Source organism: Dysidea avara, chromosome 10 (assembly GCF_963678975.1).
Source record: "Dysidea avara chromosome 10, odDysAvar1.4, whole genome shotgun sequence".
Classification (NCBI taxonomy): Eukaryota; Metazoa; Porifera; class Demospongiae; order Dictyoceratida; family Dysideidae; genus Dysidea; species Dysidea avara.
In genome coordinates this window covers 7438534-7458090 of record NC_089281.1, presented here as the reverse complement: position 1 = coordinate 7458090, position 19557 = coordinate 7438534, and the positions used below count along the sequence as shown (strand labels likewise).

General features: G+C 38.3%; 2 protein-coding genes across 3 annotated transcripts in view; one reads left to right on the top strand and one right to left on the bottom strand.

Moving 5' to 3' along the window:
• Positions 1-10991, top strand: part of LOC136236288 (uncharacterized) — a 19912-nt gene extending 8921 nt beyond the window's left edge. Inside the window, exons 4-13 of one of the 2 annotated variants that reach the window (XM_066026428.1) lie at positions 3956-4039; positions 4659-4787; positions 6970-7151; positions 8571-8661; positions 8746-8908; positions 9152-9311; positions 9505-10315; positions 10375-10456; positions 10758-10833; positions 10891-10991. In XM_066026428.1, the coding sequence (XP_065882500.1) occupies positions 3956-4039; positions 4659-4787; positions 6970-7151; positions 8571-8661; positions 8746-8908; positions 9152-9311; positions 9505-10315; positions 10375-10456; positions 10758-10833; positions 10891-10942 (1830 nt within the window). In that variant the 3' untranslated portion in view covers positions 10943-10991. Of the gene's footprint in view, positions 1-3955; positions 4040-4658; positions 4788-6969; positions 7152-8570; positions 8662-8742; positions 8909-9151; positions 9312-9504; positions 10316-10374; positions 10457-10757; positions 10834-10890 lie in introns of both variants that reach the window. The other variant, XM_066026427.1, reaches the window with a different exon arrangement.
• Positions 10856-19557, bottom strand: part of LOC136236287 (pecanex-like protein 1) — a 27586-nt gene continuing 18884 nt past the window's right edge. The window contains exons 14-32 of the mRNA XM_066026426.1: positions 19204-19314; positions 18831-18931; positions 18404-18543; positions 18133-18259; positions 17604-17696; positions 17240-17393; positions 17055-17190; positions 16493-16670; positions 16310-16418; positions 16102-16231; positions 15683-15960; positions 15562-15621; positions 14982-15175; positions 14651-14884; positions 13840-13949; positions 13635-13788; positions 12241-12392; positions 12089-12185; positions 10856-11793 (exon numbers count right to left, since the gene is read on the bottom strand). Coding sequence (XP_065882498.1) covers positions 10987-11793; positions 12089-12185; positions 12241-12392; positions 13635-13788; positions 13840-13949; positions 14651-14884; positions 14982-15175; positions 15562-15621; positions 15683-15960; positions 16102-16231; positions 16310-16418; positions 16493-16670; positions 17055-17190; positions 17240-17393; positions 17604-17696; positions 18133-18259; positions 18404-18543; positions 18831-18931; positions 19204-19314 — 3365 coding nt within the window. The 3' untranslated portion in view covers positions 10856-10986. The remainder of the gene's footprint in view (positions 11794-12088; positions 12186-12240; positions 12393-13634; positions 13789-13839; positions 13950-14650; positions 14885-14981; positions 15176-15561; positions 15622-15682; positions 15961-16101; positions 16232-16309; positions 16419-16492; positions 16671-17054; positions 17191-17239; positions 17394-17603; positions 17697-18132; positions 18260-18403; positions 18544-18830; positions 18932-19203; positions 19315-19557) is intronic.

The following is a 19557-nucleotide window of genomic DNA, read 5'->3' as shown; positions in this document are numbered from 1 at the left end:
TTGCTCTTTCCTTGGTCTCTTAACTATTAAGCCTATATTCCCTAGCTACCATACCTAAGATTATAATGTGTTTGTGTAAATGTTAGTCAAGTCCAGATCTAGTGGCTGTACCAACTTTTGGACAGCTATTTCAAATAGCACGTGCGATTAAGAAAACATGCACATCTGATAAATGGCTCGGAATAACTTTTCGGAATAACTTTTCGGAATAATTCTTCATCGTTGGTGGACTCACAATTTGATTTGCCAGATATCCTACAGTGCCAAAACCAACCAATCAACTTGGTTTTATTTTTCTTCCATTAATGGCCAACCTCGTGCCGTCTCCGTCTCGGAATAGTTCTTCATTATCAGTTGACTCACAGTTTGATTTGCCACTAAGATATTCCTTGTGTATTATAATCTTGTATTTCACAGGAATGCAATCACTACTATGGTTAAGTATCAAATTTGAAGCTAAAAGTGGTCTACATGTAGATGCCATTTCAGAGCACTAAATTAAAAAAATTCCTCAAGGGTCCCCCCAGACCCTCTAGATTGTGGTGCTTTTTAGTCTACTCAGATGGCCTTACCACCATTGCAGTGCTAGATCCGGCCCTGTTAGTGTACCCATTATTTGTGGAATAACCATATTGTCTGTAATACACTGTTGTGTAATGTATGTATACTGCTTCAGATACAGATGATGTGAGGGAATAAAAAATTATTTGCTACTTTTTGTGTGCACTTCTCCAGAGCATCTCATTGCAGGTTTTTGCTACACAGAGCAGGATACATAGCTGGTTATATTGTCAGGGAACAAATTGGTGTACTATCAATTACATTGTAAGTAGTTATTTAACTTAGAGGTGGTTCAGCTTTTCACGATACTCTCATTGCTTCCTTTAAGCATCCTCACAAATAATAGTTTGACTAATAGTTCGACGGTTAGTCATTAACAACCTCTTGTGAATATTTATTCAATCAAAACAGTCGTATGTATGTCAATTTCCTTGTACGGCCCATCTGTAGGTGAAGGTCAAATAGCTTTTGAAGTAGGTAAGATTTTGTACATTCTTTAGAGATGAACCTAACCAATTGTTTACAATAGTAATGTAAACTTGGTCAATAGTTAGTTAAACAACAACAGTGCATTATCTTGACCACAACATCATCAATCAAGCCACATTGTAGTGATATTAAACCACATTGTGATCTCACTATGAATTCCAGTAATTCTTACAGAGATTGTACATAATAAGGTGCAATTTCAACATGACCAAGACACACTACTCATGTTGAACTGAATCCTGAAAGACAGCTAAAAATTAAAAGTGGATTTTTTCTCAGCAGAGTTAACGTTTCGGTCAACCAGATGATTATTTGGTAACAGCAAAGGTGTCAAAAACAGACACGTACGGTTTGGCTTCATTACAAGTTCCGGAAAGGGCTGTAATAGACACTGTACTTATATGGCTTCTCCATAGGAAATGTATTGTGAAATTTTTGATTGGCTGTAAATATTATGTCAAACATTTGAACAACAAGATTTTGAAATATTTTTAGTGGGTCGAGCAGTCCTACAAATGAGAGCCAAGTTTCGAGATTGTGTGTAATTGCATCCATGAGTTATTAAATGTTTTTGAGGATTCAGCTCAACGTGAACATACTATACCAAGCTAATGTCCACACTTTGCCACCCACAACGATGGTCTTCTCATCTGTTTGTACTTGATAAGATTAGCATCTAGCTGTCTTTGGAACTTTCAATTGCTGGATCGATTTTTACATAACTAGAGTGTCTGATATCCATGTCTGCAATAATTGTCTGTTCCTATGTTGACTGGTACCATCAAATGTTATGAGGACACTGCAACTGTATTTTCAAGATGCATTACCATAAAAAAATGATGATTTTGCAGTAGGAAACTGTAAAGACATCTGGTATTAAACTCTGGTTGGCTCTAGTTCACACTATTGCATCTGACAAGGACTCGATAGTGTGTACACTAATAATGATTAAAACTGTCCCACTGAGTAAAAACCGGCCATTTTCGAACATTCTTCGAATTCCATTTTATTGCTTCTCTGTTATCTATAGTAGTAACAAAGGAGTGGACAGCCAAGTTCCTCATACTGTATTAATTAACTCATTAGCCTTCTGAAACTTGTGATAAGCACTTTGTAGTTGTGTATAGTACTAAAAATTATAAGGACACCTTTTTAAATTAGGAAATTATTTTGATGAGTTCATATTTTCTGCTAATTCCTGTAGCTAAGCTGGTTGTCAAAGGCTAAATACAAAACTCTTTATTCATATCTGCATCACAACTGACATTGTAATGAATAGGAATAGCTACAACAGTTTAGTGGTAGCGGCAACTGACTATGTTTATATAAGCAACCATTAAAGGAATTATCAAACAGTACAGTAGTACTGTTTAACTAAAGTGACATGCGTAAAATACCATCATCCTAAATATTAGTCCATCAACAACATTAAAAACAAGAAAACACAGGCGGCTCGATATAAATATATATATATATATATTTTTTTAATTGTTGAACCTTAAAATTTGGTCTGACTGCCCGCCTGACTGACCACATTGACAAGGCTGGAGGCCAAACAAAGCAATGCACAGCCACCGTTTTATACCACAGTAACAAACTCACCAGTGGCATGTGCCCTTTGAGGTTCCAACAAGTGTGTGCCCTCTGTGCCTTTTCTCTCCTATATCTTCAATCAGGCTGGTTGTTGTCTTTTTCATGCAACAAAACCATATTAGGGTGTTTATTTTCTGCATCAACACTTCTCTTGAACAGCATATTTAGACACCACAGAGTAAAGGTACTGGATACCCGGTAGATACCAGTAACTTCACAATACGTCCAAGACCACCCCCATTAATGATCTTGGTTAACTAATACAGGCGAGCATAGGATCACATCTCTTAACAATCTCTATTTATACTCAAACATGATTCCTCATATTAGTATAGAATGACAGCACGGTGAAAATCAGTAATAGTGACCACGCCCCTTGGTAATAGATTACAGTAGTCACCCTAATAGAACAGTCACACGTGTATAGCTGTATGCTGTTAAACAAACTAGTAAAATGAAGTAGGCATCCAAGTGATAAAAAGTAGTGAAACGAGATGGATGATGGTATTACAGCATAGCTCTATGAGAAACTATCAGCCATTGTACTGATTTTCTCACAGTTATGCTGTGATACCATATCTCTTGGATCCCTAGATTAATAAATTTTAAGTACAATATCAGGTGGTTCCCCTTTGTAACATACTTATTTAGCATATACATTTTTAGATACATGTTTATATCCTTTCTGTTTCTGTGTATGGTGTATGGATGGGTTAAAGCCATACATTGTTAGTAAATATCAAATTACACAATTAACACACTACCTGTACAAAAACTACAATAGTTGAGGAAACTGGTAAATTAGAAATTAGACTTATCAAATCTCTTAACATTATTCATTTAACAAGTTTATTTTAGTATACACCTTATTAGGGGTTCCAGCTGGAAGTTGTTATTTACAGTAGGGGACTTTAAAAAGTTTACATTTGGTTCAAAAAGAACTATTGTAATACTATTAGTAATTACCATTGATTGCTTGTGTTGTGTTGTATATTGTACAGGTATTGTTTTGTTAATTGACTGCTACATGACAGCTACTAAGTTACAAATTTCACTGCCCTTGCTGTTATCAAGCTTGTTGCCAGCTGGTAGTTACACATTTAATTTGTTCTTGCCCCTCTGTGTGTGGTTGTGCAAGCAACTGGCAACTGGACTTGTTTTGTTTTAAACATGTAAACATGATAGTAATTACGATATGTTTGGTTTTTACCATTACAAAGGTCATCGTAAAACTATTACATTACAATGGTCTTTACAAAACCAAATGTAAACTTTTTTAAAGTCACCTACTGTAATATTGTTTTTATTGTAGGTGTTTTTTAAGATGGATGAAATTGGTGGAGGAATTGTAATTGATAGTGATGACTTTGGCTCTATGAAGGATGGAAAACTGACAGTGAGTATTAACCACTAACACACACACACACACACACACACACACACACTCACACACACACACACACACACACACACACACACACACACACACACACACACACACACACAAATGGCAGTTGTGAGAAACACAGCTATTGCCACCCAGCGAAACAGCACTGGGTTGCCTGTGCACCACTCAGGTACTCGAGTCTTGTGCAGGTCAATCCAGGGCTAGTGACCTGCAGGAGGACTGTGAGAGGCCGTGGAACCCTAAGTTCCGAAGCTTGGCATTTGCTTTGTGCCCACTGATGTTACAGCTGGGTGGGCTGCTTCCCCAGGCCACCAGGTCCCAATTTTAACTGCTGGGTAGACTGGAGCAATGTGAGTAAAGTTTCTTGCTCAAGGAAAGAGCAACAACACAATACTTGGCATAACTGGGCATCAAACCTGGAAGCTTTCAATTACCAGGGCTGATGCTCTAGCCACTTGGCTATGCTGCCTCACACACACGCACGCACGCACGTGCACACACCCATGTATACACTTAGAATACAAGCAGTGGAAACTCCACAATTACCAGCATATGTATGTATTCCTATTCCAATTCTGTTAACATATCTTGTCGCTCTTTCTCTTAGAATTTCACTTTGGATGAATTTCGACAAATGTGCATATTGTCCGGCTGTGACTACCTTCCATCAGTACCTGGAATTGGTCTCTCCACTGCTCATAAGCTGATGAAGAAATATGCCAGAAAAGTGACAAACGTAAGTATTAGTGCAACTCCAAATGGGGAGCAATATCTCTACAACCTGTTTAATACAGATAGCTCAAGTCTAAAGGTTCTATATTAATACACAATCTTCTGATACAGTGAAACCTGTTAATCAGGACACTTGGAAATAAGGACACCTGCATAATCTGGACACTTCATAATAGTCTCCAAAGGATCTCTTTTAACATGTAAACTGACGTAGAAAATTAGGACACTTTGATAATGAAGACACTTTGATAATCAAGACACTTTTGGTCAGTAGCAAATACACATGGTTGTATACAAAGCACCACAACTTTTAAAACATATTTTCTATGGCTACTCTATTTACTTAATTCTATGTATTTGTGATGTAATAAGGATTAAAATGATACCTGGGGTTTTGCCCACATGAGACCAAAACTTGCGATGTAAGTGACTTTTCACACGCAAACCCTTTATAAAATGATTCATAACTCAATGGCAGTTGCTTGTATCAACTTGTAATAAGATTTGTTCGCTTCGCCATTAATTTTGTAATCAGGTCATATGTGACTCGCATGATTAATCCCACAATCGAAGTTAAACACGTGGTGAGAAATTTGACAACTAGAACTAGAGTTTAGCCATCTGGAACTAAACTGCATGCATACTGGATGCACTATTTGGCCCATATGAATGTTTAAACCATATATGCAAACTAGGAAAGATTATTTCCCTAAAGAAAGCCATTTAATTAATGTTACACGACAATTACATGTATTAAGCATTTAGCAAAATCAGAAAACCAATTATTCTGTATTAACAAATTCTAAAGTTGAAAATGCTTAAGTATTTATGTTGTGTATTTTCTATACTGGAATGATAGAACACTTGTTCAGCTACTCACTACATTTTATGTACAGTGTTGTTTGAAGTGAGTATTGCCTGTTTATGGTGTAAGGGTGGTGCTGAATACTGTAAATGTGACCCGTTGATTGAAAACCCAACTTGTTTGCATAATGTACTTGCTTCATTTCTGTACAACAAAGCAAATGTGAGTTAAGTTTGTTTGTTTATGTTGCGGTAAAATGTAAGTTTATCTTTCACCATGAACTGAGGTGTTCATCAAGGTATAGCTTTTGGCCTATATTCACCCATGCCATCAATCAAGAAGGCTGTTCAAGTTTAGAAACAGCAAACGTAATGACACAAGTCCCAACTCCATAGCCTGTTGCGTTCATGACTAAAATCAAGAGTTCATAATATAAAGAGGGAGGGAGAGTGTCCAACACTGTATTACCTGGTAAAAACACACTGGTTCAAAGATTGCATCATATCCTGAATATTTCCATACAAATTCATCACCTGGCTTCACCTACTGAAGAGCGTTGATAGGTGTTGATTTATCAAAGGGATACATTCTTAGTGTTTTGCTTTAATAGAATTAACACCCTTTCAGTAGTGATTTAATAAGTTTTGGTGCTGTTAGTCATTGTGCAATCTTTGAACACAGTGTGTTTTGACCAGGTAATACAGTGTTGGATACTCTCCCTCCCTCTCTATATTATGAACTCTTGCTAAAATTATGATCAGTTAAATGAGCACCTGTAATTTATTATCCATATAGGCACTGTGTAAATCAACTGTTTTGCTTTTCTTGCTGTTTATTGCTGCATGTAACTCCAAAAGCACTCACCAGGCAAAACTGAAAAGCCCATTGTTTTTTTTTGTTTTTTTTCCAAACATACAAGCCTCTCAGTGCATACGTCACAAATGGTCTTGTACTACTATAAAATACGTTGGGTGGTTTTTTTTCTTAGAGACTTAATACTGTAGCTAAGGTTTGATATGTCACCAAATCAAATTAGCTGCTGTACATCACTAATTTTTCATTGAGGTGTGAAATACAACTGTCATTGCTTTTCGTTATTAGTGGAACCTGTACATGTGTACATGGACACTTGAATATTAGGGCAGCTTGACAATGCTTTTGGGGTTTGTCCCAATTCTGCTCTATAGTTTTCTTTCTTCTGTAAGATACTATGTAATTTTACTTTTGCACTTGTAGGTATGCTTAATGTGTAACTAGTAGATATTTCCCTTTATAGTATTGTACTAGCTACACAGTGGTTAGGCTGTTAATTTAGTGTGACTTCCTGTAGTACGTGAGCTGATGTGATACATGAGCTGATGTGATACATGTGTGTTGTCAGGTCATCAAGGTTCTGAAGTTTGAGAAAGGGAAGGTTGTTCCTGCACAGTATTTAGAGCAATTTCAGCAGGCAGAGTTGACGTTTAAACACCAGCTTGTGTTTGACCCTCGGTCTCAACGTCAAGTACCGCTGACGCCACTACCAGAAGGGGCTAGTCAGGAGGACTACGATTTTGCTGGAGTGTATCCACTTTTTATGTTGTTTGTGTAATGTATGTATTATGTGGGTGTCTGCTGTGTAGTGTGTGTTAGTACATGTGTGTATATTTATGTGCATTTAGCAAAAACTATACTTGTTAGCTATATTTACTGAGAAGGTAGTTGATGTGTATGTGTGTGTTGGTGTGTAATGTATGTTACTGAAAACAAAACAGCCAGTATCTGTCTGTTGTCATAGTGATAGCTAGACAGGTGACAACATTACAGCGATAATTAAAGTAATTAACATGTAAAATATGCAGGCATAAACTCAACCCATAAATACATCCTTCTTTGTATTTCTCTTTAAAAGTAATAAGTGTGTGCAATAGGTCAATTTTCACTATTACTGCATTGAAAATTCACTAATGCCCACCCCAAGAGTATGATATCATTGAAGCACTTGCGAGGGTGAAAATTGAACAAATAAGAGTGCTATTATTTCCTTACAGCACTGAAAGGAAAACAGCACTTTTGATCACTTGTATAACATTTTAAATTGCCAGAAGTATAGTAGCCAATATAATGCTAGCTATACTGTTATGACCAAACTTGTACTATAGATACTGATTGTCTGATGGCTGACTGACACAGTTTGAGTCTACACACTATATGTTCTAAACAAAGATGACCAGAAAGCACTTTAAACTAGTTAAAGTACTGTCACACTCGTGAAAAAAATAGTACCCTGGCGTGGTCTTGAGCCATATACAGCACTCAGCTTCACCCTGTGCTGTCACCCACACCCTTGTGCTATTTTTTCCATATTGCACTTGCAGTGGTGCTTAAACTTAAACTAGTACATAGTGCATGGGTGTTCAACAAATTTCGTACATGTGTATACTTGTGCATTCCTTGCTATGTAGCATCAACCGCACCACACACACTTACAGACATAACAACACTAGATAACTTTGTGTTACTTGGCAGTGACTTGTTCTTGGAAGCTTTTAGCAGTTAGGTCATGACTAAATAATGAAGTTTTTTGATGGTAGGTTAGGTCTAGATTATGCAAGGAAATGTTGTCACCTGTCTAGCCATTACTATGACAGAGACTCACTGTTCTTTTGTTTCCAATTGTATATACTACACTACACACACACACACTACACACATACAATTAACAAACCCTTACAACATCACTTTTACAACACAGCACAACTCACATCCTTATTGAATGATAATTTTTCCTAATTTACTGCACACACACACATATCAACTAATATGGCTATCTGGGAACTGTTCATACCCAAAGATGGCATAACGGTAGAACCCTTTGAAATTGTTTCCCTGTTTCATAGTTGTTAGTATTGTGTGTACAGAAAGCTTCCTGTTATAACACTATGTGGAAGCTCCGTGTGTCTAAGATTTTTATAGCTGGTGATTCCCCCTTGACTTGTCAAGTATGGTGTCACCACGCAAGGCTGTGGGTCTAGCTAGAGGCAACATTAATCCGCTCACTCATGCAGTAATGGATACGTTTAGTCCCTCCAAGGTGAAGCATATAGGTGTACTGTATGTACATGACATGATACTGTACACGCACTGCACACACTCCTAATTTTTTTTAATCCAGCAGGTTTCACCTGCAAAGGGACCAAAGGACGGTAACAAAAGGAAGGGACCATTCTCTGTAATGTCCACCAGCTACCGAAACTACTCCACTCCCATACAAGCCAGCCTGGACTCCTTCTCCTGCTCAGAGAAGAGCAGACAAAATTTTAAACCACCTCGAAGGATTGGTGAGTGTATGAATAAGAATTTTTAGTAGCTATACAGTAGAAGCTGTGTGGTATAAATGCCACAAGACTGACAACCATTTGTGTCCCTGATTAGCCAGGCTAGTTTATATACTAAGATATATGGATTACACAGATGTCCTATTGACAGATTCCTCTGTAGAATGCACTACTTTTGCACCAACTTATTGTGTATACACAAACTCGAAAACAATTATGGTATTACAATTTTTCTTCCACGTATAGGAGGAGCTGACTTGTCCGATGACACCACAACACTGCTAAGTTATTATACTAAAGATACACCTGGCAGTAGTGGGGCTTCCACAGAAACTGTTACTGCAAGCAATGAACAAGTAACTCCCAGCGATACTGCTACCAAGTCTCAGGTTGTTACTGTTTCAAGGTATGATTTAGAAATTTTCACTTGTGAGAAAGTTTTGAGACTTGACAAATATAAATGTTTTGGCAAATTTCAAAAATTAAGGATGTGATAATGTCGTACTATTATTAATCCCATACTAATGCTTAAGAACTCAAAAAGTTCTATCTGTATATGGTAGAATTTGAATTTGTTACTTTTGTATTTACCATTACAGGTTTTTCAATGGACAGACGAGTTCTACGAGTCGCACACCACGCAACCCTTTCTCATGTTCCAAACTCAGTGCCTCACAAGTGGCAAGAAAACTTGACATGTCTAATAACAACAGTGATGGTGGGGAAGAAACACAGACACTGGTAACTGACATTAGCTTACAAGATGACAACAGTATCAGTGTTATAGAACAATCACCAATGAAGCAAACGGCTAGCGCAATGCAAGATACGTCATCTTCTTTCACTAGTGACCCACCATTGTGTGAAATAGCCGAGACTCTGTCACCTTCGTCAATGTTATGTGAAGACTCAGAAGCTTCCAATAGCGTAATGATTTGTGAAGCTGACATGGCAAGCACACCTTCACAATTAGATGACGATTCATCAGTTAATACGGCTACAGACAACAGCATTCCATTATCTGAGAAAACTTACACAGAAGAATCACCTTCTGCAATGGATGCTGTCAAAACTTCGGTGCAAATTAGATTGGCAGCATATGCGTACAAGCAGTCAGAAAGATCATATTTGTCAATGATAAATGGTTACAGCAAGTCGTCCTTTAGTGACAACAGCAACAGTAGCAGTGACAGCTTAATGGAGACCAACAGTACATTGAGTAGGAAACTGACAATTTCTGAAGATGACACATGCCCAGTCAAACGAAAGAAGCTGAAAACTTCTACAAGTACCCCATCAACCCAGCAAGGATTACTTGTACAAAACACACCCCTAACTTCTAATGAAATATCTAGTAGCAGTAGTAGTGTAGATTTTGTAGATTTAACTACTTATCAACCCATTAAAAAGGTAAGGTTTCCCCTAGCTATGTGGGACTGCTAACAATGTGTACATTTATATTTTACCAGGTTTTCAGTGATCATGAAAAGACCACAAATCCTAGCCAACTTAAGAAATCACTTTCATTGTCTGGCAGACCAAAAACCAAAGGTACATCTATGAATAAGTTTCCCCGTATTGTGGAAACATACAAACCACAATGGGACAAAAGTATCACACTAGACCACAGAACATTGCTTTTCAATTCATTGTCCTGCTACTGCTATAAGCCAATACCAAAGTAGTATATATACCTATGAATAGATTTCTTCCATGTGTTGCCATGATCCTACACATACAGCACATCCGGGTTAATATCAACTGTTTATAAACAAGGCAGACTTGTTGTTGCATTGTGGTTATCCATATAAGGGCATATCTATTTTTAGTGTTACTTTATATTTTATTGTAGTTACCAAGCCTACCAGATTAAGCTGTAGTCCCTCACAACTTAACCTATACCAGTTTGCTTACATAGAAAAGAAAGGGTAAGAAAATGTGTACAATTAATTCATATAATTTGTATTCTTTTTTTCTTCCTGTAGAAAGACATTAGAATCATCTAGATCAACACTTAGTGTACAAAATAGTAAATAATAATCAATCATAATTTAAATACACAATATAATATATTATAAAAATTAAAGAGCAGAAATGTCTGCGACACCATCTTCAAGGATGGGGACAAAATGGTTGTCAATTTCCATCAGAACAATGATTTTACCCAGGTGACTACGATATTCAATTTTGGGATGTGATGGTTTCCACTCGTGCACAACAATGCCTGTCATTCCTTCCTCAGGGTACCAATCCTGCCATGCTTTCTTGTTGCCATTCTTCAACCAACTTGGTTCAGGCGATTTCAACCACCGATCGCTGATAGAGTCTTGCACTTGCGTGACATCAACAATCACAACTGTTTTGCTGATCCATTTAGGTGTCATCATTTGATTCATAAATTCTGATACAGAATCATTGGAAGCTATTGATGTGTTGTCTGCACCTGTTGCTGTAGCTGTCCCACTATGTCTTACCCCAGTTAGACTATCCACACTTGTGCTACGTTGTACAGTAACCAAAGGTCCGCTACTGGCTGTTATCTCAGAGCTTTGTGTACTCTTTTCCAGCACAGCTGAACTGCTGAGACTGCTCTTGGTACACTGCACACAACTCTGCCCAGCTGTCTTTGCCAGTTGCAAGACTTTCAGTGGCTCAGCATATTTTCCCATGATAGTTTTGTTGATTGACTCATGTTCGTCAATGTATGAAGTTGTCAGTGGTGACACATACACAGGATAACCAATGGGTAGGTCCATTGAAGAGTTCACCATATTACGCAACACTGGTTTGGCATTTTGAATTGACCCTCTTTCACTGTCGTCATTCTGAAGAAAAATTAGCTCATGTTGTTGGCTAGCCCACAAACTTCGTACACACTCTCTGTTGATCTAACAAGATAACACAATGAATACAGTTTATATAGCTCTACCAATAATAGCTTCTTTATTACAGTGGAACCAAGGTAGGATAAGAGGGCATGAGTAGAAAACTAAACAGTGATGTGTAGCCAGTTAGGGGTATGCCTCCAGGATTTTTTTTGCTTTAATAAATTAGTATCCGGTGGCTCTTAAGGATAATGCATATGATACTAACAAGACTTCCCAGTATGGCAAAGTGCATGGTGAGATGGGGCCAATTTTAGGTTGGGAGTTAAGGGTATTAACAAGGGACAACTTTACTTACCTTCACAACCTTGAACTTGATGTAGCGAGAAGCAAGCCTTACTAAAGTATAAGGATAGTTCAGTATTTCAGTACCATCATTATTAGTACGCTGGTACCTGTAAATATAAACCCACAATCACCACAGCAAGTTGTACTAAGATGCACACATACCTCATAGCCAGCAGTGAAGGTCGGTTGAGGATGATGGCATTTCTCCAAGCTCTGTCCCCCTCATGAGCTATGACATGATTCAAGTGGGTATCTTGTATCAGAGAGTAAATACCGCCTGGTGTACGATACTGCTCACTGTATGTGAAGTAATCCTGGGGAAGAGACATGGTTTCAGTGAAGGGAGCTCATTGTACAGTGAGGTAACTTGTTTAAACTGGCTGCTATAAAAATCCTCAAATGTTTTCATATGTACAAAATGACCTGTACAATGCAGCCTCCTGATTGATAAGGTCAGAAATTTGCCCAAAAGATGACAGCAGGCTTCACAATTATTAAAGTTTAATGGTTGACACATCCATAACACAACACCTTACTATTGTGAGAATTACATAATTACTACTGGAGAGGTTTGCCATTCATTTATGTAAATTCTAAAGCAAGCAGGTTCTTTGCACATTATTGACAGGTTTGGCATTGTAGTGATTATACATAAAATACAAGTTCTTATGATACACCACACAAGAATCCTGGACACCTTGGGACTATCCTGAAGTGTCCTTATAAAAAAAGATTCTGATTTCAAGGGAGTATACACTGACAAGTCTCAGAAAAATATTTCTTTGTTTAATCACAACAGTTTTGTGTATTGTGCTAGTATATTTTTACTATTGTGGTGGTCAGTGTCATGAAAAGTATTTCCAACACCAAACAACAACACACACACACATACAGCCCACAGTATAAATTCACATGACCACTTATCCAAACCACTCGCCCCCAAATTTCACCAGATTCCAGATGGTATGAATAATTAAACCACTTACCTAGGATACGTCAAAACAGTTTACTTTAGCACTTAACTGCCAATGGCATTGTTAGTAACAAACAACACATAGCTATTGTATTGATCTATAGTTGTGTGTGTATGTGGCATAGCATGTGTGATAGTGGTCAGTAAATGTATGTAATATGTGTTGTTTGTGAGGAAAAGATTATAAAATCTGTTAGACAATGGTGTGTCTGTGTGTGTGTGGTGTGTACATCCTGTTTATGTGGTGTTGTGTGTACGCTTGTCACTTAGTGTGTGTGTGGCTTTAGTGAGGACACTTGCAGGAATTTTTATGACTCAGAAGTTGACAGGATGCTCTGTGTGTGTGTGTCCTTGTTTATGAAGGACTGTGTTGTCAGTCACTATGTGTAGTGTATGATGTGCATGTGGAACCTGTCAGACATGTGGTGTATGATTACCAGTACTTATTTAGTACACAGGCAACAGTGACAGCTTTGCTTTGTGTGTGCGTGCGTGCGTGCATGCACACGTATGTGTGTGAGTGTGCGTATGTGTGTGTGTGTGTGTGTATGTCCATGCATGTGTTCACATGCATACAGTTCACCTGGTGCAGTTTCAGTGCTATCCTCACAGCTGGCAACACTACCTCCTTAAGAATATCAAAGTCATGATACACCCACTCGTCACCACCACTCGGCCGGGCATCACCCACAAACATTGAGTAGAGTCCATGAAGGAAATAGTCACAATATATGCTACTGTAGAATGACAGCATTTTAAAAATAAAAACATTAAAGGACTATCCTTACTTCCAATGTGATGATCGTGTATTCATCACTTGGTAGAAGAGACGACGGCCAAGCAGAGAGCAAGCAAAACACATGGTTACTAGATGAGACCTCTGATCACTAGGTATTGCCTTGAAAATAGAGGGAAAAACTTTCTGTAAACCTGATTACTCAACTTTTTACAAAAACTAACAACACATTATTTGTGTCACTTTTGTATGCAAGGCAACCAGTTCCAAATCTAACAAAGTTTTTTCAACCTTCACAGTCTAGCAAATCTAAATGATACGGGAGGGTGCACACAGACAAAAAGGGTACAGCCTCATACAAGATACTTGCCTTTTAGAAGGTGACAAATTACCTAATAAATGATGGGAAAAGAGGGGAAAACCCTTTGTAGTTGTTTATCAACTTAGTGTACACACAAAAACAACAGATGGAAATTGTTGACAATTAACTTATACAATTCTTTATATGGTCAAACAGTTTAGACACCAAATTACACTGCTATTATGAGTAGAGTAGGTGATAATAAACACTGTAGTTATATGTGAGTACTTATCACTTAAATGATAATCCAAGTTTACAGTTTGATACTTCAGGCATAAAATGAAGGCAGTAGTACATTGTGCAATGGTAAGGAGGAACTTAAAAGACACAAACTTCACACATAGACTGTCTATACATCCTGAGAAGTATATAAAATTACACTAAAGGAGTTGGACAACCTTGTTCTTCAGACTGGACTTGATTATATAAGTGTATCAAAATTAAAAACTCCGTAGAATTTTTGTTATGCAGAAACTATATATATATATTTAACAAAGCTCACATGGTCTCGTCCCAGGATCCTTGTGGCGCACACATCAATAAAACTGTAGTAAGTGTCCAGGAATGTCCCTCGTGTGATGGAGCCAGCTTGATAATCGTTGTCGAGTGTTTCAGAAAAGATGTCAGATTCCTCAGCATACGTGTCCATCTCTAGGTCTTTCAACTTTTCCATGATGGCTTGATTGTCAAGTCGAGCAGTGAGATTCGGTGACTTGATAAACAAATAGATCATAGACTACAAGATAAAAGGAAACAGTGGAAGTGATTACGAAGCGGAAGCGGAAGCAGACATTATGATGCACAAATAGTAACAAAATTTTAAATATGCTCACTTGTACAAAAAAGCTGATGTAGTTTTTGCGGTATTCGTGAGCATTAAATACATAGTCAGCTTGGTTCTCTGAGATACTGTAGCCGGGAACAGTGTAGTTTCGTGACACCACCTCCCAGGCCAACCATCTCTGCCGTACTGCTGCATTGAATGACAGCAGTCCCGGCAGATGGCCTGGCTCACAACAGCAACACTCTACAGGCAAATTACACACATTGTTAGCACATCAGTAATGTAACAAGAGACAGTTCTAGGTAACATTCATCATTGGATAATACATGGCTCCTTGTAATTCATAACATTTTGCCTAAGTGTAAATATTTATATATGTTTCCTTCCATGGTGATGGAAAAATATGGCAGAGGGGAAATTAGTGAATCAGCATTATTTTGCCAAAAGAAAACCCTCCAAATACAATGTATTGAGGATGGTTACATTTTCTTCACTGAAATCTTCCTGTACCAAAGCTCGTCAAGTTTTCCACTACCAAAGTTTCCCAAGTTCCATAAATATAGTATGTATGTATGTAAATTTCATGCAGAAGAGTTAAGTTACAGTTTTAAGTCATTCATTGTCTATACCTCCATCATCAGATTCTGACTCTGTTATGGCTTCTACTTCACGTTGATGACAATACGTGCCTGAACAAAGAACAAAAAGAAGAGTTGGTACTTTGATCAATTATGATTTTTAAAGCTGCACCTCTGAATTCCAATCCTCGGATTTGGAATGTCACAAATCCATTGCCATATTCAATGATGTGTACTAAGGCATTTAATCTGTCTCCAGATAGAATAAAAATGTCGCCAGCTGTTACGCGACCCCAGCGACCCAGTTGCAGATCTCCTGCTAGTGTCTTCTGCAGTGCCCAAGTGAGGTGTTCATAGAACAAGCTGTCCAAGTGTTCATGTGATGGTTGACGTAGCGACTGGTCCAACTGTGATTGTAGCCTGGTTTGACTATTGTCTAACCTCTTTGTACTGCAAGATGAATAAATGACAGCGTGTGTGTGTGTGTGTGTGTGTGTGTGTGTGTGTGTGTGTGTGTGTGTGTGTGTGTGTGTGTGTGTGTGTGTGTGTGTGTGTGTGTGTGCGTGCGTGTGTGCACATGTGATAACTTACTTATAGTTCTTTTCCCAGAACTTCACAGGTCTCACATAAGATATGATGAAGAGAGTACTGGCCACTATGGGGTTCACTGGAGCATTGAACAGTGACGCCATCAGTGTCATGAAGAATATGAGCGGTGCATCTGAGGGAGCTGTTAAGGAACATGACTTACCCAGCTGTTGAACTGTGGACATGTAAATATATACAAACAAGAGGATACGAGGTATCAGTAATGGTTGCAGAACCAAATGAGCAACAGATCCCCAAGAGAACAACCAAGGTGATATGTAGATAACAATAAAACGAACTTTGAGCAGCAAGTCGTAAAACTACACAGAAAACAGCAAATACTCACATTCAAAACAAAACAAGATACTCCTCACAGCATTACAGCTCCACTCACCTTGTAGAAAATCAAGGAGATGACAAAATAGTCAAGGGGAAGAGACTCTGAGTAGTGTTCATAGTCAAAGTTGAAGAACAATAAGGTGAAGATGAATATGATGTGTTGTCTGGATAACTCTCCGAAGGATCCTCTCAGTAGACGCAGCCCAACCACACTCAGAACTAGTGCACCTCCACTGCAAGGGATAAGTGTACATGATAAGTACAATCAATGTTGGAGAACTGCATGTAACAACAAAGCCTATACACACAACACATAATAAAGCCCCATGCAAGTCAGCAGTAGAGAGTCCACAGTTAGTGCAACTAGGGCCACCATGGCTGTTATACTAAGTCTCACAGATGAAATTGAGGAATTTAAAAGTGCTCCTGCTCTGTGACACAACAACAGTCAGCTGTTTGCATGCCCAGGGCTCAAGATGAGAAGACTGGAGCAATGTGAGTAAAGTTTCTTGCTCCACTACACATAAGGGCCTCATGATGAATATCAGGGTAATGCCTGACTGTTGCTACTTCACCACACGAGCTGGCAGCACACAACATGCATACACTTCACTTACTGTTCACCAAACTTGCAGAGCATGTAAGGAGTTGCTCGATGGAATGCAATCAAGAATGAGAGTGGGTACATGAGATTACGCTCAATAAACAAACTCCAATGATACCATTTCTCAAAAAATGTCACCTTTGTACTACCTGCTCACAAATAAACACTCCACAAATAAACCAGAATCCTAAACCTTACTGAGTCCATCATCCCGGTCTGTGGCGATGATGTAGAGAGGCCCTCCAAAACACAACCACGGCATCTCTTTTCTCACATGTGGAACAACATAGTGATTGAAGACTCCCAGTATACACGTGATGCCATATATAGTAAAACGTACTGCCTCAGAATCCTGCATACAACATATGACAGGCTAATTTCAATAAGGGGGACAAATCAATCTCCTTTAAGTAGACTACCTAACTACACTTGTATGTGCCCTGGTGATTTACAATGAAACAATGTCCACAAATGGAACATAAGCTCACAATGTATTAACAAACTCCCCCCCCTGAAGGCTACATGAGGTGTATTGTACTGTGATATGCTGGACTGTGCGTACGTGTGTATGGCAGAATACTGTTGACAAACTGATTGAGAAGACAACGAAAAAGATTACTGGAAACATCATCAAGTCTGACAGCAACCGATGAAGCTGGAAAGAGGGAGAAATATTATACATAATAGTCACACAAAACTATCAGTAAAATTATTACTACACATCTTTAGCCATGTGCTATCCCAGCTGTGCCCTTATCAAGTGACCAAGAATTGAGTGTAAAAATGAATACAGTTGGGGCAGTTGAGTGATACACATACTGTACCAAACATCCTTAACAAAACATGAATTCAATCATGTAATAAAAACAATGAATACTCTAGTCTGTAATAGACACCAGGTACTTATGGGTCGGCACTAATGGGTTTCAAATCCTACATACCTAACATCACTTTTTAAATGAATGCATCTCATATAGTCTGTAATACGACACCAATATAACTGTAGGTACTTATAGTTGTCAAAAAAAAATGAATGCTATACTTACACAATATGATAAAAAACATGATATATTCTAAATATGGCTTCTTACCACGGTCTTCTTGTACAGGGCATCTAATGGGTCCTCCTCTTCTTCCACTGTAGGACGAACAGGACTTGGCCGAGAGATGATGCCTAGTCTAGCACCCAGACTGGTTAGGCCATTCTTCATTAGCTCACTAGGGACAATAATACCAAGTATCGTTTGTAATTCAAACACTACAATTACAAAAATCTTGTAATCATAGTACAATTATAATTATTTAATAATAATTGCTGAAATGAGATATCAAACACAATTATGAAATCCCAAATACACTTACAAAATATATTCAGGATTGCTGGACATTCTGCTCAAGTGATATGATGAAGCAAACAGCAAGCCCATATAGATGGCGTACACACCATGAATGGGACAAGAACTATCTGGATCAGCACTATCAACAGCACATCTGCCTAGAGGCTATCATGAATAACGACAAATAACATAGCTATTTGTAAAGTATGTATAATAGGTACTATTGCTTGAACAAACAAAAAAGGTTAAAAGCACTGTAAAACAGAATGCTGTACTCAGGTACTTAAAGTGAAACTTCGACTAAGTAATAAACAAAAGTTGGTTTCAATAACAAGGCAGCCTTGCTGTAAAGCACACTTTAGTCATGTCTGCAACCAACTTACGAGATGGTTTTTGCACATGTTAGGTTTAAACAATATCCTTACAACCACAGAGTTAGTGGACTCACTAACCTCAAAGTCAAGAAAAGCAGCATATCCGATGATGTAGAGGAGTCCAGCACACACTGTACTGTGTAATACACTGAACACTGCTGGTATGAGCCCAGTAGCAGCTAAGTAGATAACAAATAGTAGTGTTAATGTGTGTGTGTGTGTGTGTGTATGTGTGTGTGTGTGTGCGTGCGTGCGTGCGTGTGTGTGTGTGTGTGTGTGTGTGTGTGTGTGTGTGTGTGTGTGTGTGTGTGTGTGTGTGTGGTGTGTGTGTGTGTGTGCGTGTGCGTGTGTTAGTACATGTGCAATGTGTGCAGTGTGCATTAGTAGTAGCATACTGTAGTTGTCTGATTACACACAAAACTACAATCAAGAGTAGCATACACATCATTACCAGTGCCGCCAAAAATGTTAATATCAATCTGCTCGCCAACATAGATGATGAACGTGTCAACTTGCGGCAGCAAACCGACAGTGAAGATGATTGGGAAAAACAAAATGAATACTACAGACAAAAGAGAACTACATTAACTACAGTATTGACTATACTGCCTATAGCTATATGCATACTATTGATACTAACAACAGTATGTACACTAATACATGTAAGTTACAGGATTTCCTGAGAATGGAACTTTTAAGTTCACCAAATATTATTCATACTAACTCCTGGCCAGTGATTATATGGTAAACAAATGGCATACACTGAATTATTTCACGCACACCCACCCACCCACACCACCAACAA